The 24,670-nt window shown below is 40.1% G+C and overlaps 1 protein-coding gene across 2 annotated transcripts in view; it reads left to right on the top strand.

Moving 5' to 3' along the window:
- The window catches only part of fam189a2 (family with sequence similarity 189 member A2), a 32,494-nt gene extending 8,277 nt beyond the window's left edge, over positions 1-24,217 (top strand). Inside the window, exons 3-11 of one of the 2 annotated variants that reach the window (XM_062417392.1) lie at positions 7,282-7,392; positions 12,095-12,214; positions 12,356-12,463; positions 14,817-14,950; positions 15,216-15,351; positions 16,811-16,883; positions 18,878-19,090; positions 23,078-23,415; positions 23,518-24,217. In XM_062417392.1, coding sequence (XP_062273376.1) covers positions 7,282-7,392; positions 12,095-12,214; positions 12,356-12,463; positions 14,817-14,950; positions 15,216-15,351; positions 16,811-16,883; positions 18,878-19,090; positions 23,078-23,415; positions 23,518-23,841 — 1,557 coding nt within the window. In that variant the 3' untranslated portion in view covers positions 23,842-24,217. The remainder of the gene's footprint in view (positions 1-7,281; positions 7,393-12,094; positions 12,215-12,355; positions 12,464-14,816; positions 14,951-15,215; positions 15,352-16,810; positions 16,884-18,877; positions 19,091-23,077; positions 23,416-23,517) is intronic. The other variant, XM_062417393.1, reaches the window with a different exon arrangement.
- The last annotated feature ends 453 nt before the right edge of the window (positions 24,218-24,670 follow it).

Here is a 24,670-nt window from a genome sequence, read left to right as displayed (position 1 = left end):
AAAAGGGCTACCCTGCATACCCTTGGCCCCTCCCCTACTATATAAGACCGAGAGTCCGCTCTCCTCGGTGGTTAACCTGCCTAGTGGCCAGTTATTGTTACTACATCTAACACTACTACTACTACAGTTTACAGTTAGCCAGTTAGCTGAGCTAGCCACCTAGTTAGTCACCGAGCTAGCAGCTGTGCTAGCAGCAGAAAGTTTTTAGACGTAGCGTCTATGTTTCGGGTAGAAGTGGTGACTTTGATTGACAGGTGACACTTGATAGGGGGCGGGGCTTCAGCGGACTCCGCGGGCACTCCCACAGCGTTTGGGAGCAGAGACAGAGGCTGATTTTTACACAACTTTGAAGCCTAATTTCATATATTTGGCAATTTTTTTAATCATTCAAATTTGGCAGGGTGGTTAACAACACACTTTTCTGTGGTATGTCAAACTCAGAACACATATTTATTCTCACTTTACACAGACTTTAAGGATTAAAAGCAAAAAAACAAAGACCCAAGATCTAACATGTTAAAGTGAAACCACTTATTTCCAATATGGTCCCAAGATGTTAGAAGACTATCACATATAAAGAGGCACAAAACATCAGCATAAAAAATGAAATACAATACAATATAATATGATTCTGAAATCCAAAACCACATCACCACAATTAAAATACAAAAAATAATAACAAAATATAAGGACAGCTTGATAGCTGAAATAACAATGACATTGCAGATTATAAATCTGTGAGCCTTATCCATTCCTTATAGGAGCAGGACTGGGCAATAAATTGATATTATATTGATATTGTGATATTTTATCTTAGATTTTGAATATCATAAAATTGTGATATAGAATAAGTGTCTTTTCCTGCTTTTAAAGGCAGTAAAAATACAGTAAAAATGTTTTTGTTTTGTGTAAAAATTTTCTGAGCTTAACAGACTGTTCTATTATCTGCCTTCATCCACTTAGTCATTATATTCACATTACTGATGATTATTTATCAAACATCTCATTGTGTAAATATTTTGTGAAAGCATCAATAGCTATCCCTGCAATATTGTCAAAATGTCAATATCGAGGTATTTGGTAAAGAATCGTGATATTTGATTCTGTCCATATCACCCAGCACCATATAGAAGCAAATCATGGTTGGAGTTGTGATACCTGCATTCGGCTTGCGCTCCCATCACATTATGTCTTTCCTGTCCTGTGTGTCATTGGGCCAGATGCAAGAACCACTCGTACGCACAGATTCGTTCATAAACCATGCATACAAGTGATTTACGAGGATTTGCCGCATTCACCAATTTTCTCGTATTTTGGATTTTCTCTTAGGTACGAACACAATGTACAAGTGGTGCAGACCTGTCGTACCTGTCACTCACAACCAACCTGCAGTCCTCCAAAGCAATAAAACACGACTGTTACTGTCTAATGGCAGTGTGCCAACCATATCATGTCTTTTGGGGGAACTAAAATGTTTCCGGGGGGGGGGGGCAAGATATGATAATCACTTAATGAACACATAACACCTCCACACGGGTACCCTCATCTCCAACTTGTTCTGCCGGCTTGCCCTGCGTTGTCATCCCGGGTGTTAGCAGGTCTGTGCTGACAGCAGTCCGGCAGCAGGTGTAACATCAGCAGTTGAGCTTCAGAGTCAACTGACTTGGATTTTCTTTTTAACATCACTGTATGCTGACTACCACTTAACAGAGAAATGAATAATGTTGATCCGCAGGCTGAGTGTATATTATATTGTCAGTATTTTAGAGACCCCTGAGTAATGGGTGTGAACTACAGGGGATGTAGAGAAGGGGGGGAAAGTGTATACTATGACCCGTTCATTAAATTGCACTTCTGAATCCATAATCATGATGACATTACTCTGTTTGTAAAATAATTAGGCTATTTCGTATTAAGAAGTAGGTTATTTAAGAATTTAGGTAGATATATCAGTCATTTAAATTGACAATTGAAACTATGATATAATGCAAGTCTACAATAAAAAATATTAGCAGCCGAAACTACAAAGCAACTTGTCCACAGCTACTTTTCCACAATATAAACTGACTATTTATTAATAACTGTTATTCATTTAATTGAAATATTGCTTATTGAAGTAATAGTTTAACTCCCGCTGATGACATCCTCTGGCATAATTCATGTTCAGTCATTTTTGTTTTAATTTCTGTGACGGTGCAACAGCTGAGACAGCGTTCACAGCACGGGTCATTTTTCCTCATTCTTTGTCTTTCTCAGGACCTTTAATTCCACTAACACTAAATAATAATCTGTGTTTCTGTTGATCTATTTCTGAGAGCGGGACCTCAGTCTGAGAGCTCGTAAAGTTCTTATTCTTAGTCTTTAGTGCCATTTTCATGAATGGAACTTCAAAATACCATATACGGTCGTCTGACCTTATATGGTATTTTGGGGGCGTCATTCATGTTAATTTACTATTCTCTGGAACGCGCGTTCATTTAGAACAGGTGGGATTCATCATGTTTACGAAGGTCATTTACGACTGTTTCCTGGTGATACGAGTGTTTGGTGAATCCGACGTGGCTCACTCGTAAATTCCACTTCGCGAAAAAAGTACGACAGATTTAAGAAGAAAAATACGAACATATTCTTGCATCTGGCCCATTGTGTTGCCAGTTCACTTACTTGTTCATGTTGCTTCCGCTGTTTGGGTGTATGACTGCCAGACCCTTTTTGGTATTCGGTCATCTATGGAGGATATTTATGGCACCGTTTCGTGGGTTGGTGTCTTCCAGCCCCCATTCTCATGGACGTTTGTGCCACTCCCTTTTCAACCATTTGCAGGGGGGAAGGGTTGTGGTGCAGGTGTATGTATGTGTGAATGTTTTGGTGCTGCTGGATCTTAGTGCAGCTTTCGATACTTTAGATCACTTCATCCTGACTGGAAGGGTTAGACAGGGGGTAGGTGTCTCTGGGGGTGCCCTGGACTGGTTCTCCTATGTCTCGGATAGGAGTTTTTCTGTGTTGCTTGTTGTTGCTCTTTCTTTTGGTGTGCCCCAGGGTTCTATCTTGGGTCCTTTATTATTTGCTTAATATATGCCTTCCTTATGTCATATGGTAGCAAATATAAAGGTATTTTGTATCTTTGCTACGCTGATGACATTCATCTATGTATCTTTTAACCCCTTGACATCCACCCCTTTTTATGTTGACATTTTCGGCTTATTGGCATACTGAAATGGAAAAGCTTGTAACAAAAAGGCCAAAATGCCTGTAAGATGCTTCATGTGAAAGGTTAGATCTTCTAGCTTCTGAAATTATGCCTTGCATAGCTTGTGGCTGAGACATAACCTAAACGGCATCAGTTCAAACATGGCCCAAAAAAGTTGTTTTTTTGTGGTTCTTGCTTACAATAAGTCATATATAACAAGAACTAGGACATGCTTTATGCTAGATCTACGCAAATCACCACATCATTTCTACATCTTGTCAACTAATCCTGTATAAAATTTCAGACCCATAGGCTTAACCTCATGGTTTGCGGGGTCACTTGTGTCCCCCAAACCCCCAAACCAAAATGTGTCCAAGTGGCCAAATTGTTCCCAGTTGCTTTTACTCACTTCTGTGACACTGGAAAACATACTGAATCCTTTTTATGACTATAAAACCCTTAACCATCATTTAAGACATTGTCCATCATGTTGTTCACACAACACATTCATTTGATGGGTGGCTAGACGGGTCCCCAAACATTTCCAAGTGGACATGTTGACTCATCTTTTGTAATGTGACACAACACTACTGCCTACAGACATTTCTGTGTATGCCAGGTGTTGAAACAATCCCTCTGTGCCACAAAACACAACGGCACTGCACCTGACACACATCCTACTGGTGTTTTCTTGTGGCAGAGTGTACAGTACCTTCTGCCTGAAGTGCCTGCATTCTGTTTAGGCACATCAAGTCTCTCAGCAAGTACTGTAGCTTGTGTGAAGCTGCTGGGTTAAGGGGTACATTGTATCTCTTTCTAAAAGCTTGAGATGTTGACTCAGAGCCATGTCTGCTAGCTTCTCAACAAGGACCTCCCGGAATTCCCTCAACAGTGTGGTGTGGGGTACACAGTTTGTGTAAGAAAGACACTTTAGGTCATCTACAAATAGTCCAGAGCAATGCTGCAAGAATGTTGATCAGGTACAGCAGAACAACTCGCATTATTATTTTCATTTTATTTTAATACATTAATAAACAAAACACCCAGGAGTTTTTTTCTTGCCACAGTGTGTTTTGCTGAGTGACACTGTGTGTGAATAAAAACACCTCCACTTCGGATATTAAACTTTATTTGAAAATGCTAATGTTAATGTTCTGCAAATATACCCCCCTCCTCCCCAACCCCTAAACAACAAAACAGCAGAAACTTGATTTGTCACACAATCTCAACACAGAAGTTCTGAATAGTATCACTAGCCTGCATCATGAATACACAACAGTGTGGCAGATTATAACAGGAATTTCTGTCATTAAGGGCAGATGGCAGATAAGCTGTGCAACATAGTGTAGGCATCAGCAGCCTGTATGGTATGTGCAGCTAAGAACTGTGGAAAGTGGAACTAATGTATTAAAGTTGCGTCTTATGTTTGGTTTATTTCAATCTGGGTTGTTTATCCTCTGTGTAGTCCAAATATATTTCTTTTTCACATGCTGTACTGATGTTTATCCTTTTCATGGAGGCTTTTCTGTTCCACTGTGGACACATTTAGTCATTAGTTATTACACATTAATGAACAGATAACATACGGGTCAGTGACAAATAAGTGTTGGCAAGATGAGCAATTCAAAAATATCTTCAAAAATAGTTTTAAAAGCAGCATCAGGTTTGTTAAAATGTACATTTAGTATTTTTGTTGGTTTTATGTCATTTGAAATGACATTTGCACCATTTTTTACCAAAAGTAAGACTGAATGCTCCTGAAAATGTCAAATGGTGTAACCACAAAAGAATGATAAATATTAAATATTTTATCCACCTACAGTGTATTTAAGTGGACTTATACTAATAATGACTTCATTTAAAAACATCAAATGAAAAGAAACATTTTTGGAGTATTTCTACATTTACATTTTAAAGCATTTTATCAATATAGAGCAGGACATATCCTAAAAACAACCATTTTTTCTAAATAAGTTTTGATACATTATGTAAAAATTGTTTTTTGAAAAAACAAAGTGTTGCACTGCAAAAGTGGATTATATTTATTCCACATTTTAGTCCACATTTATTTTCCTGTATATAATCAGATCTTTATGAAAAAATACTGGTTACACCAATTGACACTGGGCTGTATCACGTCATTGACCCATGTATAATTGTTATAAGATAATAGCCGTGGCTCCTTTTATATGTACAGAGTTTACTATACTTAGGTAAATATCAATTATTGTATATAAAATGAAAACAGTATTAGTTACAGTATAATATTACAGTAGGACGACTGTATCTGTTGATGACATCGCATTGTTGAAAGCTTTGAAAAAGCTCGTAAGTGGACTTTTGAGTTGAAATAATTTTGTCACACAGCAGACGTGCAGTGTGTTCTCATGTTTGTGTGAACTTGGACTTATTAAATTAAACTTTACTTGCGACTAAAAGCCAGATAGCAGCCTGAGCCAATTCCTTCGTCTGACGTCAGACAGAAGTGTCAACTCGTTACACTCCATTTCTGTCTTCAGTCTGACGTCCACTCGGCCTCCACTCTGACTAATATCTGTGGGGGACGGAGATTCAATTAAATTACCACTGAATGATCCGGTCAATGGTGACGTAGTGGGTGATGTAGTGTGAGTTGGGTGGAGTTTGGTTTTGGTTCATCAGTTCAACATGACAGCTGAGTCACAAACGTACTCATATTACAGCTACACAGTACAATAGAATATACTTCAGAAAACATTTGATTTGATTCAAAACTGAATTGTTTTATAGTCTTTGTTTTACATTTTTTAAATCTTTTTATTTTTTCTACTTTTTATTATCATTCTATAGTTTTATCTTATCTTATCTTTCTGTGTCTTTGTCTCTTCATCTCTTTTTTCACTCTTCAGCTTTTATTAAACATCATCTTTTATTTTACTTTTCTTTTGTCTTTTTGATTTATTTTAACCTAGTTTTTACTTTTAACTTTTAAATAACCCCTTTCTCTTTTCTCTCTTATTTTACTTATTTATTTATTAAATGTATTTAAGCTTACTTCATTGATTGATAGGCAATGAAGTAATAGAGTCTTGATTCATATTTGTTCAGTACTGCCTAGTATTTCTCTTTTGTTCCGGTGCACAGCTTGACAACACCTTGACAACGGCGTTAGTTCCCCTTGGCGCTCATTGGATCATTTCCTTTCTCGACCGAGAAATGGCTTTTTCATGTTATCGTGACCAACAGAATCAGTCACCCAGACTACTCTGCATTCTAAACCTGAAGCTATTCTCTCAGAACATCTCTACACTGTAAGAAACGGGGGACAGAATCTATAGCTGCTGTTGTTTTGTACAAAACTGCTTACAAAGTTATATAAACAAAGAGTCAATATCTTCCAAAGTTACAGCCTGTTAGGTATGACATACCCCCTTTTACTTCCATGGAATGAAGTTCCTTGCTGAGCTGTGGCGGAGGGATACATTCTTGTAGTTAGAGTAGTATTTTTACAGTCTGTGTTTTTAGATGCTAAAACTTTGTCCAGAGTGTTTGTTCTTGTTGCATGTTTGACATCTCAGAGTCGATCTCCAGCTGAATTAGCTCCTGCCTCTGTGCTAATAAGACATGGAATAAGATTCAGTCTGTTTATCTGCTGTGTGAACAGAGATTTCCTAGAAGAGGTTCTGAATCCTGATCTTGATCCTGAGGGCTTGTTCTATGAAGCACGTTTAATTTAGTTCCGCATCCACACTGTCAGCTCACAGATAAAATACATTTTGCAGAGTAAAATGCAGCTAAAATAATTCTAAGTTTAGTTAAATGAACTCCTATAGAATTATATATTTCTCTTTTTAACTTGTCACTTGAACTCACTTTGACTGCAATAAGTGGTGATTTTTGTGGTTTCAGCTGGACATCTCACATTTGTGTGTTAGCATATGACCCGTGCTACATTTCAACTCACTGTAACTGTTTATATCACTGTTTCTCACCATCCAGTCGATTGAATCTTGATGTATTGTTATAATATGTCCATAAGAGAAGACACAATTAATCCATCTTCCCTTCGTCTTTCATCACCCACCTCCCCCCCCCCATCCCTCCATCTCCAGGTCAATGTGTTTGTCCTGCTGTCTGTGGTGTGTGTGCTCCTTAATCTGGCTGGATTCATCCTGTGCTGCCAGGGAGCCCAGCTGGTTTCCAGTATGACCAGCTGCCAACTGGTGAGGTTTGCTACGTGTTTGTGTCTGTTTGTTTTTAGTATCTCCATTTGTAGATCCTCTGACTTCTTTCTCTTGCCTTTCTCGTCTCTCTGCTTCACTCTGTTCATTCTGTGGAGGGTCACATCTACATGGTGCTTTGAGAGCACCATGCTTAATAATCTACAGTAGTGCATTCTTTGTTTTAACAGTTTAACGGGCAGGACATGACATGGCAAGTACACCATCCTCAATTAGGAAGATTTGAATCATTCAATCATGCAGGATGAAAGAACTGAGCTTTTTTATGGCTGCATTGAGTTCTTTTTGTTGTAAAACTAAAGAAAGAGAAAAAACTGACCTAGAATTATGTTATTCTTGTATGTAGGTGCATCTATAATGTTAAGTTTCAAATCTCAGCAAAAAAATGATGAAGACTTATCATTTAAAGATCCCCCTCCAGATGTGTTTTAGGACATATAAAGTTCTCTGTGGGATAGATTGTGTCAAAAATCCTTAAAATTACATTTCCTTCTTCCTCATTGAAAAATTGAGTCTATGAATATGAAAATATAGTTCATTTCAAAAGATGCACTTCAAGTTTCCACATCACACTTGTGGAAGTTGCATACTGGATCACGATTGGTGCTCATACTGTAGGTACTTTCCTTCAACTGAGATTTGAGGAGAGCACAGAGAAACGTTCCTCCTTCAGCAGATGAATGTGAAACTTGGCACATACATCACAGTGAAGTAACAAATGGACTATATTTATATAGTCTCTCTAGTTTTTGGATCATTAAAAGCACTTTAAACTGCATGTCAACATTCACACACACACATTCATATGACAGAGGTTACCATGCAAGATGTCAACCTGCTCATCAGAAGATCTAATGTAAAACCCATTCACACACACACTCACACACTGATGGTGAAGGCTTTGGAAGCAATGTGGGGTTCGGTATCTTGCCCAAGGACACTTTGATGGGCTGGACTGGAGGAGCTGGACTGGAGGAGCTAGACTGGAGGAGCTAGACTGGAGGAGCTAGACTGGAGGAGCTGGACTGGAGGAGCTGGGGATCAAACTACCAATCTTCTGATGATTGGACTCTACCTCTTGAGCCAGAGTTGCCACAGCTGCCCCACAGCTACAGTGTTTAGACATGTCATTATGTATTATTATTATTGGGCAGCCAATATCCATAAGCTGCTGTTTTGGGTCCCAGGAGGTGGTGTATGAATATCATACATGGAACAGCCTTCTTACAACCCACAACCACATGCAAAGCATCATTTTGACTGGAGATGTGAGATGTCAGAGGTTCAACTAAAAATATATATCTTTTTTTTTTTTTAATTTAGTGACTGCCACCACTCATAATTGTGCATACATTTCTCTGCTGAGGGGTCAAAGCTTCTCAGTGCTCACCATAAAGATGTCTAAGACATACATGCACCAGCAGGATTTTGTTACATGACATATCAGTATGATATGTAAACTTGAATCCTGCAGTGCACAAACACTGAGAGTGGACTTTAAATTGACACATATTCATTCAAATTTTCTTTTGCTGATTTTCTTGAAATTTGGTTCAAATCGAAGGAATATTTGAATGTAAACCTGGCTATAGATAACATATGACAAGAGTACAGTTCCAAGTATGATCTTCATATTCCACCTCCTGACCCAAAACACCAGCTCATGGATATTGGCTGTCAAATAATGATATACAATGACATTTCATGTCAGTGAAATACATTAAAACATAAATTAACATTTTTTAAAAAGAAATCTAAGATCATATACTCCCAGACTTAAAAAGGACATTATCTTTCTGCTGAATCCAATGATGCCATATCTGGGTCCTCTCAGGTCAGCATTGTCATTAGGTCAAAAAAAACAAAAACACTAGGTAAACATTGTGTGTGTGTGTGTGTGTGTATTAAAATGACAACCCAATCATTCTTTAAAGCCTCGCCCCACACAGTGGGGTTGTGTGTGTGTGTGTGTGTGTGTGTGTGTGTGTGTGTGTGTGTGTGTGTGTGTGTGTGTGTGTGTGTGTGTGTTTGTGTTTTCATGTGTGTGTGTTTAGCTGCAGGAAATGTGATATGTCTTGTTGAGTCCAGAGCTGCACCATGTGAACTTTTGACCTTTCCTGCTGTTGTATGTCTTTCCTTCCTCTCTCTCTGCCAGGTTTCCTCTCCTCTGTCTCTTCCCTGACTGTTTTTCACAGGAATTTTTGTCCTGTGTGTGGAGGGGTCAGAGGTGTAAACATAGATGGTGTTACACAGTGTTTGCACTCTGCTCTATAAATAGAGAGCTAATGGACTTTTAGTGCAGCACTCTTTTTGTATTCTCACTAGACGTCATGTGAAAGCAGCTATTCTTTTCTACCTCTTCCCAAGAAGACATTTATATCAGTAATGCTTTACAGGATCTGCAATTACTTAATTATTTCCAAGAATGCTTTCCTTTTTCTTTTTTTTTAGCTTACTGGATTGTGAATCAGTCTGTTATGATGTCATTATGGAACTCTCACTGCACAGAGGCCCAAAAGTCATCACTTACACAGATACATGAAGCCAATGTTACATGTGCCATGTTTGGAATGAGCTTTAGACCAGCTGTGTGTGTTTTGTTTTTTATCTGGTTGTCAAGTTTTTATTGTCTTTAAAGCACAAATGGAGTGGCACCTGTAATCTCATTTATGTAAAATATATAATGACAAAGCTTTCTATTGTATTCTATTGTATCCTATGTTCTCATCCAGCCAAGCTGCAAAATTCAAAATGAAAAATGCTTATTCTAGCGAAGACAACTGAGTGAGGCAGTGAGGTCAGAAAATCAGTAGAAGTAATACTCAGACCTGCCAACCTGTAGCTGCCACACATTTTGGCATGAAAGTACACTGGTGCGAGTTGTTACTTTAAACCTGCAGTGCAGAACTTTTACATATAAATGAACATCTGTCACATTCAGGCCCTCACACACACACACAATACTGATTAAACCCATCGCTGCCAGATAAATCTGTCTTTCACAGTATACAGAGTTTATAATCTGGTATCAGGTTTGACATTCCTGTGCTGGCCTGATAAATGCGTACTGTGCACGCTCTCTCTTGAACTTGAATAGGGATAAAGTAATGTAATCATGCTGCTTTCAAAATGTTATCTGGCCACATTGATCACATTCTGATAGTGAAACCAGTCATTTTTCAGGCTTTGTGTGACACTCAAAACTATTTACCAATGATGGTTTACCTCATACAGCTTTTAATGTCACACTGTGGACCTAGTAGTTACTGCAAGAAGTCTTCCAAATTGGTAAAGCCCATTTATTTCTATTTCACCAGTCATACTCTCAGACATGTCCACCAGCTTGTGAGAATTTATTGACTGGAAAATGCCAATTTTTTTTGAATGAAAAGAGCTATAGCACTCACAGGTGTCATATACATTTGACTACCAAAAAGGGACTTTATCCATGAATGCTTGTGATTCAGTAGTTTAATGTTTATTAATGGCATAGTTAACAAGCTGTTACTATTTCCGGGGCTACATAACATGTTGCTGTCTTTTCAGCTGCTGAACTGCTGACAGAGATGTTTGCATTATTTTAACTGTACTAGTATATAGTGTAGGGTGCAAAACAGACTGAATTTTGGTGCATCTAGCTCACTGAAGTGGTGGTACTCAAAAATGAGTCCAAGGTTGGCAGGTCTGAATACCGTTCTTGTATGGCTGGTTATTACTAGTACATATTTCTATCTTTTGTGATCTTACAAGAGTACTCCACAAATAGAAATGCACTTATCTAATCTAATATTTCCATATGATGGACAGTGAAAAAGCTTCAATTGATGCTGCGGAACCTAAGATATTGTAATTACTTGACTTTCTTCTCTTTATATTACATTCTTCTTCCTTGGCAGCTCGGGTGTGAGTTTGGGGTGTGATATGCTAGATGCCAGATGTTTTTTATTTTCAAACTTGTAGTCTTCAGTCCTAACTGAGACTGAATCAAGTGACATCGCTTGAGGCAATTTATCAGATTTCAACTAGCTCCCTCTGGATCACAAGAGACTACTTTTTTCACATATGCAGTATTATACCCCAACACATAATGTGTCAAATCAACACAGTTCCTCCTTTAAAGGATCATTCTGGTTTATTAACAGTTGGATCTTATTTTTTTTTAGTTTAAGCTGTTGTTGCTATTATAAATAATTATGTTATTTTAAACCGTCTGTATTACTGCTTGTGTTTATTGACTCATCTGACTTCTTTTTAGTGCTGTTGTTAAGCCTGACTGATGCAGGGAGCCAGCAGTCACCTAGAGACCATGAATACGCACTAGGGTTGCACATCTCTCTGTGATAAACGATTCGATATGCATCTAGATACACAGGTTACGATTCCATTCAAAAACCATATCCTTTTATTACAGGCCGATTCGATACGATACAGTGTAAGAACGATACGATTTGATTCTACGGTAAATATTTGTTGTAGATATTTTATAAAATAAAGAAGCCAATTATCTCAACAATGCTTAACACACAGTGACAAGTGCTTTATGTAAAAAAATAGAGAAAATAAATACGTATGTATAAAAACAGTATCTTATTATTCCTCTGGTACATCATGATTTAATGTTGAATTAATGCTTTAATAGTATTTAAAGCAGCCCTGTCTTTGTGTTTCCTGATTGTTCTTTCAGAGTGAAGTGGGAGATGTGTGTTATTGCTGCTCTCTCTCGCCCAGCTCCAAGTGTCCAGAGGAGAAGCTCCTGGAGCTTCACCCTGCTCACTCCTGCAGTACCATGAGGATCCTGCTCAAGGTAGTTACCACATCTCTTTTTCTGTATACAATAAAAGTGGTCAGATGAACAGTGTGAGTATGGATAACATTCAAATAGGTTAATCCTATGAGTGCCTCCTCTATTCTAACTCATCTGATTGGGTCTTTTTTTCTCTCCCAGAAAGTCTTGTTTGCACTGTGTGCTCTGAATGCTCTGACCACCGCTGTATGCCTCATGGCAGCTGCTCTGAGATACCTGCAGATCTTCACCACAAGAACCCCCTGCATGGTACGATCACATCACTCTACTGTATTGTACTGTACTGCACTGTAAATGGACTGTACTTATATAGCACTTTTATAGCATTATGATCACTCAAAGCGCTTTTTACACTACATGTCTCATTCACCCATTCACACACATTCATACACTGATGACAGGGACTACCATGCATGGGTGCCAACCTGCTCATCAGGAGGAGACTAACCATTCATACACATTCACAAACCGTTGGCACAGCAACAGGAACAATTTTGGGATTAAGTGTCTTGCGCACATCGACATGTGGAACCGCCAATCTTCCAATTGGTGGACGACCACCAAATCTACCCCCTGAGCCACAGCCGCCCCTGTACACACTACAGTACGGTAGTGTGCTGTTCTGTACTGTACTGTACTGTACTATGCTGTACTGTGCTGTACTGTACTGTGGTGTACTGTGGTGTACTGTACTGTGCTGTACTGTACTGAGTTGTGCTGTACTGTACTGCACTGTGCTGTGCTGTACTGAGTTGTACTGTACTGTGGTGTGCTGTACTGTACTGCACTGTGCTGTGCTGTACTGTACTGTACTGTACTGTACTATGCTGTACTGTGCTGTGCTGTGCTGTACTGTACTGTGCTGTACTGTGCTGTACTGTGTTGTACTGTGCTGTGTACCAGTCAGATCAGCTGCAGTAAAGCTCATTACTTCATTACTACACTATGTGTCTGTCCGGGGGCGCTGGCAGGGGGGTGCAATCGGTGTAATAAGCGGCAACACAGAGGACGCTTTGCTTTCACACACGCTGCGTTTATAGTCACACACACACGCGTGCTGTCACTCTCTGGTACGCGCTCTTGCGCGTTCACTCCAGATTCCGGGAGAATACGTCTCATTTGCGGGCGTCCGTTATCTATTTTTGTAAAATGCTGCCACACTGCTGATATCTTTGACATGGTAGAGGAGGACTGACTGTAAATTAAAAGATCACAATTAAATAAATATTCAGCAAACCACCAGACCAAGTTCTTCTAGTACTTTCTTCAATCTTTCTCCAGTGGGTTGGGCTAATCCAGAAAAAGTGAAAACAAGGGGGGTGTTCTGAAGACAGACTGTTAACTGTGAAACAGGGGTGCTCTGAAAACACCCCCATTAGCAATTACTGCTTTCCACTTGATGAAATTAACACGGCAAAAAATCGACCAATCAGAATTTTGGTCGAGCCGGAACGTATCGACTAGTCGACTGGGAGATTACAGCCCTAGTATTTACTGATGAATTGATACGGTAATTGAATAATAATAATTTGAAAACACACATACAGTGGGATGTGTAATTCAAACAGCTGCCTGCTCAGATTAAGCTTCACTGAATGCTACAGAAACAGACTGTCTGTGATTCAGTGTGTTGATATATTTAATAAAATGGAAGCATATCTGTTCGGTGGGATAACACGTTCTATGTGAATTGGTCACAGCCTCTCTCTCTCTCCAGTTTGCCAGCCCTCCCCCACCATTCAACAGGTGCTGGAGACAGGAGACATGTCCTCACACAGACAGCTGCTCTGATGAACTCCCTCTGTATTGTGCCTAAGTACAAATGTCCCCTGCTGATTGGCTGGAATAGTGTTGTGTGGCTCACTCCGAGCCACTGTGATAACATCCTCATTTACAGAGTTAGTGCTGTGTATGAAATCCAGATTTTTCTCCTGCACAAACACAGAAGAGACAGCTAGAGGACCGTGAGGAGACACTCTCTGAATTTGACTAAAAGTGTATTGGATTAGAATGGCTGACTCTACCTTTAAATCTTCACATTGCAGGTCCATGTCCACTTCTAACTGGTGATACTTAAAGATCCTGTCCAGACACATATTAAGATATTTAAAATACTCTTCCAGGAACAATAATGTGTCTGTAATATGTTTTTTCCACAAAAAAGTATGAAGAGCACTTAAAATGACATCTACCGCTCCTCTTTCATTATAAACTCCAGAATCGATGAATATGAAAATATACTTTTTTTAAGCAGTTGAACTGTTGGACACAAGATGTCTCCTCCTTCACTGTAAAGTCAGTGGTTTTCAGTGGTTGTGCACTGGAGGCCTCATTTTTCCACATCACACCTTTGTAAGTTGCATACTGAACCATGATTGGACCTAGATGTAATGTCACATATCCTGCTCATAGGCTCTTCACTAAAAATCAGATTTTCAATGAGCATTTCTTTGTGTGCATTTTATGCATTAAATTAGTCTTGCCCCAAAGTTATCCACCCGTCATGTGACCGGTCCGTTTATATGTATTTAACAAGTGTATCTGATCTAACAGTATTTGAAATGATGTGTGAGTGATGTCACATGTGTCTGCTCTGTGATAGGACGAACCAAGAGCCACAGTGGAAGAAGGAGAGGAGCCTGCTCAGGTCCCGGACCCAGATGAGTTTGTGCCCCCAGCCCCTCCCCCCTCCTATTTCTCCACTTTCTACTCATACACACCACGCCTGGCCCGCCGGTAACAGCTCACACACACGAACACACACACACACACACACACACACACACATAAACACACATTTTCATCGATCTTCCTCTGTGTAGCAGCGTAGCTCTGCTCTGCTCACTCTTACAGACAGCTTTCTCCACTGTGACTGTAACCTTTTCCCGCCTGCATCCAGTGGAGTGTTTTGTGTGTCATGGTAACTTGACACTGGCTGGTGGGAGAAGAACATGACACCTCACATTCATGAGCTGCCTTTTCCTTGTCTTGTGTGTTTCAGGATGCTTGGGGACAGTGTGATCCCTCTCCCTCATATCTACGGGGCTCGGATCAAAGGGGTGGAAGTCTTCTGTCCATTAGACCCCCCACCTCCATATGAGGCTGTTGCTGGAAACTCAAGCAATGCAGTCACTCAGGTACACACTGGATTAGCCTGCATACAGTCACCTTTACACATGGTGGAGAAGATTTGGAATAGTCAGCATCAATGTCAAAGCTACATTACGGTCATATGGAAATGAAATGGCAAGCAGTAATAAATGGTTACTTAAAGAGAAGCTAAACAGACAGAACTGTATCTTAACCCTTATAGGCCCAGGCAGGATACTGTGTTTTATATTACCTCCATTTATCTGCCTCTCAAACGTTTTTTATTAGCCTCAAATATGGATTTAAAGCAGCCTTTCTTTCACATGATAATAGCACTGTTTGAAAATATGAAGAAACTGTTGATTTCACATTGGTGCAGTTAAAAGTTATGAAGGATTAGCAGGGCTGCCAGGTCTCACACATTGACTGTGAGACTCATTCAGTTGACGCTTTTCATACACTCTGATGGCACATGTCCAAAGGACGATGACAGCACAGGGACAGACAAGCAGCAGAGGATAACAGCAGGACTGTGCAGCAGTAAGTTATTCAGGCCATCAGGGGGAAAGCAAGAAATCTATTATATTGTAATTTACACCCATGCATGCTGCTCACAGTAATCTCAGTCAGCAGCTCTTCTGGTACCAGTACAGAGTTTCTCTTTCTCCTCTGGCGCCTTGCACACCCAGACAGGAGTGTGTTACTATGGTTACAGCATCTTTGCCACTCTGAAACTTTCAACCTCAATCTAACTAATCTACAGTGAAGGTGGCTAGTGCTAGTGCAGGTAGATAGATGGATAGATAGATAGATAGATAGATAGATAGATAGATAGATAGATAGATAGATAGATAGATAGATAGATAGATAGATAGATAGATAGATAGATAGATAGATAGATAGATAGATAGATTGATGGAGGAAATTTGCTTTAAATTGCTTATTTTTTGGGGGGAAGGACCCTCAGACTCCCCCGCCAATTATGTAGCTTTCCAACTAGTCAAAACTTGGTAGCTCTTGATGATTTATATAGAATTTAGATTTGCCTGAAAACACATACACTATTAGAATTCTAAAGATAATGGACAGCTCACCACAGAACAGTAATCCATGTAATTTGGTGTAAGCGACAGCAACTTTGGCCTCACAACAGCATCAATCAATCAATCAATCAATCAATCAATCAATCAATCAATCAATCAATCTTTATTTATATAGCGCCAAATCACAACATAAACCATCTCAAGGCACTTTACACATAGAGCAGATCTAGATCATACTCTTTAAATTTAAATTTAAATTACATCACATAGTGTAAAAACTGCAGTCAAACCATGTCACTGATCTCTTTGAATACATAGTGGACAAGGGTCAAGAAGAAATCAACTTTGACAAAAAAAAAAAAAAATGAAATAAAGTGACTGATTGTCTCTGTGATGGATTACTACTGAGCGTTTTGACCTGTTTATATAACTACATGGTGGTCTCTGTTTTGTCTTCTTTCAGGAAACAGAGATTGATATGACAGAGCTTACTGTGAACACAACTACCACTCCTGAGGCAGGAGCCTCTCCTGAAGGTATGAGATACAGGGTTCCTACAGTCATTGAATTCCTGGAAAAGTTATGAGACCAGAAAAACAGTTTTCAAGGCCTGGAAAGGTGGAGTTTGCATGTTGTCTCTGCCTGCGTGGGTTCTCTCTGGTTACTCTGGCTTTCTCCCACAGTCCAAAAACATGCACGTTGGGTTAAATAGTGACTGTAGGTAGGGTTAGAATTGTCTGTCTGTATACTATATGTTAGCCCTGTGATTGACTGGTGACCTGTCCAGGGTGCATCCTGCCTCTCACCCAATGTCAGCCCACGGGTCAGAACCGCCCACCAAGGGGTCCCATCCGGCCCATTGGATAACTTTGCAAAGTATGAAAATTGCAGAAAAGTAGGCCTAATTCCAATTTTTCTATAAAATACACCTTAATGCTATTTTCACTTATTTTCACAGTGGGGGCTTCTGGTCTGCCTCTGGACAACTTGAAATAATTGACTTGAAATGTGATTCAGAGTTGAAGAACTAATTTTTCCTTGGTGGGTTTGGACACATTTTATTGTATTTCTTACCATGGTACCTCTAGATGGTTTATTATAGTAAAGTTATAATATTTATTTTATATCATTTATAGGTTATTATGTAATGGTTTTACTGGTCTGGCCCCCTTGAGATCAAATTTGGCTACATGTGGCCCTTGAGCTAAAATGAGTTTGACCCCCCTGTTCTAGAGGATAAGTGATAAAGAATGGATGAGTATGCACTGAATTTGTAATACTGTCACATTTTGTGACGTGTTGAGCGAGTTGCTGTTTGACAGTGACCTGCAGCAGGTGTTACACTATTTTCTGTCAGCTGTCACAAACTGCTTCTGCGTGACCGTTGAAACCTCCCCTAGTATCATGTGATACACAGTGGCATATGCAGCTAGTTGTTGGCCTAAATGAATGAAGTTCTCATGCACTAGCAGTTTCTTTATCTGCAAAAATGCCTGGGAAGTGTGTGTTTAATACTGTCTGGCTTAACAGCAGATATAAACATGGCCACTCTGCATATAGATTGATGTTGGCGACATAGAGGAAGCAGCACTGGTCAGCCACGCTAAAGAGGCAAAGCATCAAGACAACCAAAAGGCTGCTTCACAGACTGCTTTCATGCCTGCTGAAGCCAGCATGATGAGCATCAGTGTAGCTCTGAGACAACTTCTACCAATGCTCACCCAGTCCATTGCTGCATCCAGTGATCTGCTATCAGCTGAAGAGATTTGGGCCCTGAAAAAGATGGACTCACATTATTCGTACAGCTCATGCGCTAACAGAGGTGAACATTTCAGAGCCATGGTTCTCGACAGTGGAATAGTCCCCAAACTTAGTCATGGGGAAACAAAGTGTGCATTCCTCGCCACATTTGAAACGGCGCCCAACTTCAAATCCACTGTTGTCAGAGAGGTGTCCAGACCGGCTGGTTACATAATGATGTTGGACTAAAGCCTGAACAATGCTCTCCAGTTGGACCTGTACATCCTAGAGTGTGCAAATTGCCCCGGACATTGTAGAGCAGATGCAAAATATATCCTCAGAAACTGGAATGAAGAATCTTGCAATCCAACAAAACAGCTCTGCTATACATTTTACAAAGGTTATATATTTTCAGTTTTTATTGACATTGTAAGAAAGGTGATAATTCTACTTGATGTTTGTTATTGAGGACATAGTGGGTGATGCATTGCATTAAAAATGTTTCCTAATATTTTGTCCATTACATACATGAGGGGGACAAAATATTAGTTTTGGTTAGGGTATACTGGAATAAGAGCCTCATGATTGTCCTATGATCACTATAAACACCAACCTATGTTCAATTGCTTAAATAAAGTCATGGAAATGTGTTAGATGTTATGGAAAAGTTTTGAAAACTCATGGGTAAAAATGTGTGTGAACTTCTGCTTTACTTTTAAGATGAACGTCTGACACTGGAATTTGTTCTAATTGTACACGTGTCTGTCTCTCTGTCTGTGTGTGTCTTAAGACACAAGTCCACAAATGGCATCAGCTTCAGCAGACATCACGCTGCAGGCCAAGCCCCAGTCTCCTCAGCAGTCTCCTCAGCAGCCTCCTCAGCAGCCTCCTCAGCAGCCTCCTCAGCAGCAGCAGCAGCACGCTTCTGCAGTGACACCTTGGAGAAGAGCAAGGATCCACCGCTCCAGCAGTGACCCTGTGCTGATAGAACTCACTGCTAAAGGTTCACTTTTTTTCTCATGTAAATCTAGAACTGTGACACACCAATCCAGCACAACAATCAATCAATCAATCTTTATTTGTATAGCACCAAATCACAACAAAGTCATCTCAAGGCACTTTACACATAGAGCAGGTTCTAAACCGAACTCTTCAGGTTTTAATTTTAAAGAGACCCAACATTGCCACATCAGCAGCACTTAGCAACAATGGCAAGAAAAAAACTCCCTTTTAACAGGAAGAAACCTCAGAACCAGGCTCAAAGTGGGAGAACATCTGCCTCGACCGGTTGGGGTAGAGAGGAGAGAGAGGAAGGATAGGAGAGAGAGAGAAGCACATAGAAAATCAACATTGAAGCTAGAAGGTCCGGGACTGGAATCTGTCATCCGGACGTCTACAGGCCCAGATTACCTGTGAGACAAGAAAGCACAGACAACTCTGGGGAAGAAGTGTAGGTTATTGAATGCATTAATAGTACATGAATGTTAATGGATATAGATGGATGGATAGAGAGAGAGAGAGGAGGAGAGAGAAGCTCAGTGCATCATGGGAGTAGGAGTCCCCTGGCAGTCTAAGCCTATAGCAGCATAAACTATGAGCTGGTCCAGGGCAAGCCTGGTTGGCTCTAACTATAAGCTTTATCAAAAAGGAAAGTTTTAAGCCTACTCTTAAACATAGAGAGGGTGTCTGCCCTCCGGACCCAATCTGTGAGATGGTTCCACAGGAGAGGAGCCTGATAACTGAAGGCTCTGCCTCCCATTCTACTTTTAGAGATACTAGGAACCACAAGTAGGCCTGTATGCTGGGAGCACAGTGTTCTGGTAGGTACATATGGTACTATAAGGTCTTTAAGATAGAATGGAGCCTGACCATTAAGAGCTTTAAAAGTGAGGAGAAGGATTTTAAATTCTATTCTAGATTTTAATCAATCAACCAGTCAGTTCAGTAGATGTTTAGTTTCTCTAAGACAGAATGAGTTTGCAGCAAGGTTAAAAGTCCTAATCTTAATATTGAGTTTCCTTTCCCCCAGATCAGTCAATCAGTTAAAACTCACACAATATAAAATACATTAAGTGTGATTGTTTGTGCCAAATCTATAGTGATTAAACTTGTTACAGTAATTACAGTCTGTGACGATCCTGACCATTTTTAAACCACCAGCAATGATTTTCATCTGCACAGGTGTCACTTCATCATTCCTGATGTCTGAACCTCATCATTTGTCTTTTTATTATTTAACACATTTCAATATAACAAGTGATGATTTACTGGTGTGAATCATTAATAATCCAGCCAAGTTTATCCTTTACTGTGAGTATTACGGTATCAGCAACAATAACCCATAATGACCCATCCAACATGTCCTCGTGATCACAGCTTAAGTTGTTAACACAGACTTTGGTCGAAATTCCATCAGCAGTTATGTTTGTCTGTACTGCAGGTGGACTACAAATGGAGTTCATCTAAGCAATCATCCTCAACCCCACATAGACTCCTTTTGTGTGCATTTACAATATATGTGGTGATGACTGGCTCCACAGGCATGTGAGGCCCTTGTAGGCCAAACTGGGGTGCAAGTGAAGATCTATTGGGGTTAAACACTTGGCAAACTACTGTAGCAGGTTAAGCTACATGCTAAATAACTACAATGTCTGCACTTTGATTCCAACAGTGGACTTTTCCTGTGTGTCATTTCCCATCTCTCTTGACTGTCACTTATTATAAAGGCATAAAATGCCCAAAAAAGTAACTTAATGATATATTTTTTTAATTATTGGAGTTAAATATGACTGCTTTAGATAATACCTTTATTTCATAGTTTAGTGTATAGCCTGACTGATGCTGGAATTTTGAGCCCTATAATGATATTTATGATTTAAAACAAAAACAAACTAAAAGAAGAGGCCTACATGAGCCAATAGTAATGTTTTTTAACACATATTGATAGGGATCCTTTTAGACTTTTTATATACTCAACAGAACATTTTGCAGTTGAGAAATGAACTTCTCAGAGCTTGTCTGGTGGCTCAGTTATGTAATGGTGACACTGTATCGAAGTGATCTCAAATCTAGTTTGGCATTTCTGCACTCAAGTTCTTATCGGCCCACATTTACACTGATATTAATATATCTGCAACTGGCTAATATTAGCTCAAGTTGACAGTGTAGAGATAGACTGGAGGTGAAGGGAGATGATCATTTTTAACTCAACACAACAGTGCTGTCTCTATGGCATCATTCATAAAACCAGGTTGGCTTAATTGGGAAGAAGCTGCTCGTCTTAGAAGCATTTCATATATGACACATATATGAAAATTCCTTTACATATTTACTGTGACATTTTAGATTCTATGGTGTCATGAGCCCCACTAGTAGCCGAATCTATCACTCTATATATATAAATAGGGGTGTAAAGTAGTTGAGCTTGAATGTCCAGGAAGGTGGTAAATAGGCAGACTCAGCAGACTTCTGGATTTCTCAGAGGTGAAGATTTATTTACTGTGCTCTCCATTGCAAATGTAACTCAAACAAACAAACAAACAAACAGACTAAGAAAATGAATGCTTAATAAATAAGACAAAGGCACCGGAACCCCAACTGACTTTATAGATAGTAGATAGTATAGATAGTATAGTTCAGTTGATACCTGGACTGCTCCATCAAGCACCATAACAAGTAAGGAGGACCTACACAGTAACCTTAATACAAGGAAATCAAACAAAACACTTATTTACATGACTAAATGGCTCAATAAAAAGTAAGTTATCCTAATACGCTGCAGCCAGGTTTTTAACAGGTACTAGGAGAAGAGACCACATCACACCAGTCCTGCCCTTCACTGGTTACCTGTGAGTTTTAGAATTGATTTTAAAATGTTAATGCTTGTTTTTAAAGCTTTGAATGGTCAGGCTCCTACCTATATTTGTGAGCTGTTGACACCTTATGAGGCTAACCGCTGCCTGAGATCCTCCAGCAGGGCCCTACTGAAGTTCCCTAAATCTCAACTTGTTACTAGAGGGGACCAGGCCTTTGCTGTTGGGGTCCCTCAGCTGTGGAACTGGCCGCCTGGAGATCTAAGGCAGGCAAACTCAGTGTCATCTTTTAAACCTCTTCTCAAAACTCACTTTTATCGTCTGGCTTTGTTTGTCTGGCTACATATTTGTTGCGTTATTATAATAATTGTATATCGTCATTGTTTTTACTTTGGATATCTGACTTGCACTGTAAGGCACTTTGTAACTTTGTTTTGAAAGGTGCTGTATAAACAAAGTTATTATTAGTTATTAATAAGAAGTGGGACGGCCACTGGAGACCAGACACTCATCGGTACACACACACACACATTGACTTAGTAGAATGTCAGAAATCCATTCAAGCAGTTTAAACTCTGCATGGGGACAACAGGCTCTACTTCTGTGACTTAACCTAAAACCAAACATTTCTTTATGGTTTATTAGGTTGTTCATTATTAGTTACTGTTTGCAGAGTAAGAGGTTTGAGTTTATGGGCGCTTTCACACCAACAGCAGTTGGTGCGCACTAAACAGTCCATTAGGACCAAAAGCTCTTAGTTCGGTTCGTTTTCGTTGGTGTGAAAGCATCAATCGCACTCGGGTGCGCACTAAACCAAGCGGACCGAGACCTCCAAAAAAGACGTGGTCTCTTGACTCCGCACCAAATGCCGACCTCTGGTGCGGTCCCTCTGGTGAGAACGCAAACCTGGACCAACTAAGTTTCTGACAGTGGGAAATTCAGATTGCCCTGTATTAACCTACAGCATAACAGAATTTTGATTCGTTTGCAGGTGTGAACGCAGACCACACCGCAGCCTGTATGCTACATAGTAACTATTTTACTGCCTGGTGTGGACCAAATACTCAAACTAGTGGTGTGAAAGCGCCCTATGTCACACACCTGATATACACCTGACCAGTAAGAAGAAAAGAACCTGAACACTTAACTCTGTCCTTTCCCTCTGTATTCTCCTATAGTACGTAGCAGTGATGCTCCCATCACTCCTTCTCTTCAGACCACAGATTCTTCCACCCAGACCTCCCAGTCCACACTGGCTGCCCACTCCCAGGGCCGGGTCACACTTCGACGGGGGAACAATGGTAGCAGGAGGCCCCACCGGCCCCGACCCTCCTCCATGGTGGACTACCAGAGCTACCAACACACACAGCAGCTGGTCAGGAAAATCCTGGAGCAGCCTGCCGCCCAGGGCCTGACCCCTGAGGTTCAGGAGCTGGTGGACAGCATACGAAATGTCCTGCAGTCTGATCAAGAGCACATGGAAGAGGCTGTACGCTGTGCTAGCTACATAGAACAGGTAGGAGTTCATCTGGAGCTTTATCACTGAAAACTCAATATACTAACATTTAGTGTGTTCTATGGTCTCAGAAACATTAACATGAGGTGTCATTCTTTTCAGGTTTTCACTGAATCAGAGATGGGTCACTGTCAGCCACAGCCTCCCCAGCGGCAGCAGCAGCAGCCAGTGGAAGGGTCCTCCCAGACTTTCCCTCGTCCCCCCAGGAGAAGGCCTGGTCTGTTGCACCTGCGGAGCTGTGGAGACCTCAGCTCCTTCACCTGCTCTGCAATCCAGTCTCTGGAACACAGAGGAAACAGCTCAAAACTGGGGTCAAGGGCAAGCTCTAGAGCTGGGTCAAGGGCAGGATCAAGGACAGGGTCCCGCCAGGATTATCCTGAACGTCCTCACAGTCTGATTGGAGTCTTCAGAGAGACAGCACTTTGAGGGAAAACTGATATTAAAATATGTAGGGTGGCGACAATGGCTGATTCCACCCTATGGTTTAAAAAAAAAAAAAAAAGACAACCCATGGACTGCAAATTCAACAACTGAGGAGTGCGTGTGTGTGTGTCTGTGTGTGTGTGTGTGTGTGTGTGTGTGTGTGTGTGTGTGTCATGTGTTAAAATGAGTATTTGAGTGTAGTTTTTTTTTAAATATGCTTATGCTGTTTGTCACTCTTAATTTGTAAAATGGGCACCTTGTATTGTCACAAAGTATCCAGCATCCAAATGTTTTGTATGCTTTCTAAACATTTATTGAAATGTTAATATTGTAATAAGTTTGTGCTCCAGTCAATTGAATACAGCTACTGATCCTTTTACATGTATCTCAGTGTTATTTATTAGCTTAAATGGTAAAAATTGACTGCATTTTCCAATCTTTTGACTACTCAAAATGCTTTTACACTACAAGTCACATTCAGCCATTTGCATACACATTCATACACTGATGGCAGGCTGGTGCCAGTCTACATATAACTGAACATGTGGACTGTTGGAATCGAGAATCAAACCGCCGATCTTCCAGCTCTACCTCCTGAGACACATTGTCAAATACAGAGAAAGACATAATGTTTTGTGATGCAAGTCCATCATTTCCAAATCATTTCCAGCAAGTTTCCTAGAAAAAAAATCAAATATTAATTAGTAATTTATTACAGGAAACTTTATTCTTGTTATATTGTCACATCACAGGTCGCAAAGTTTTGAGAAGGCGTGTCTTGTCTAATAAAGTGAGGTCGAGAGTGACACACAATGCTGCCGTTAGGAGCAAC

This window comes from Scomber scombrus, chromosome 4 (genome assembly GCF_963691925.1).
Source record: "Scomber scombrus chromosome 4, fScoSco1.1, whole genome shotgun sequence".
Classification (NCBI taxonomy): Eukaryota; Metazoa; Chordata; class Actinopteri; order Scombriformes; family Scombridae; genus Scomber; species Scomber scombrus.
Note: the sequence above shows the minus strand (reverse complement) of the source record. Positions and strands in the feature narration are given on the sequence as shown.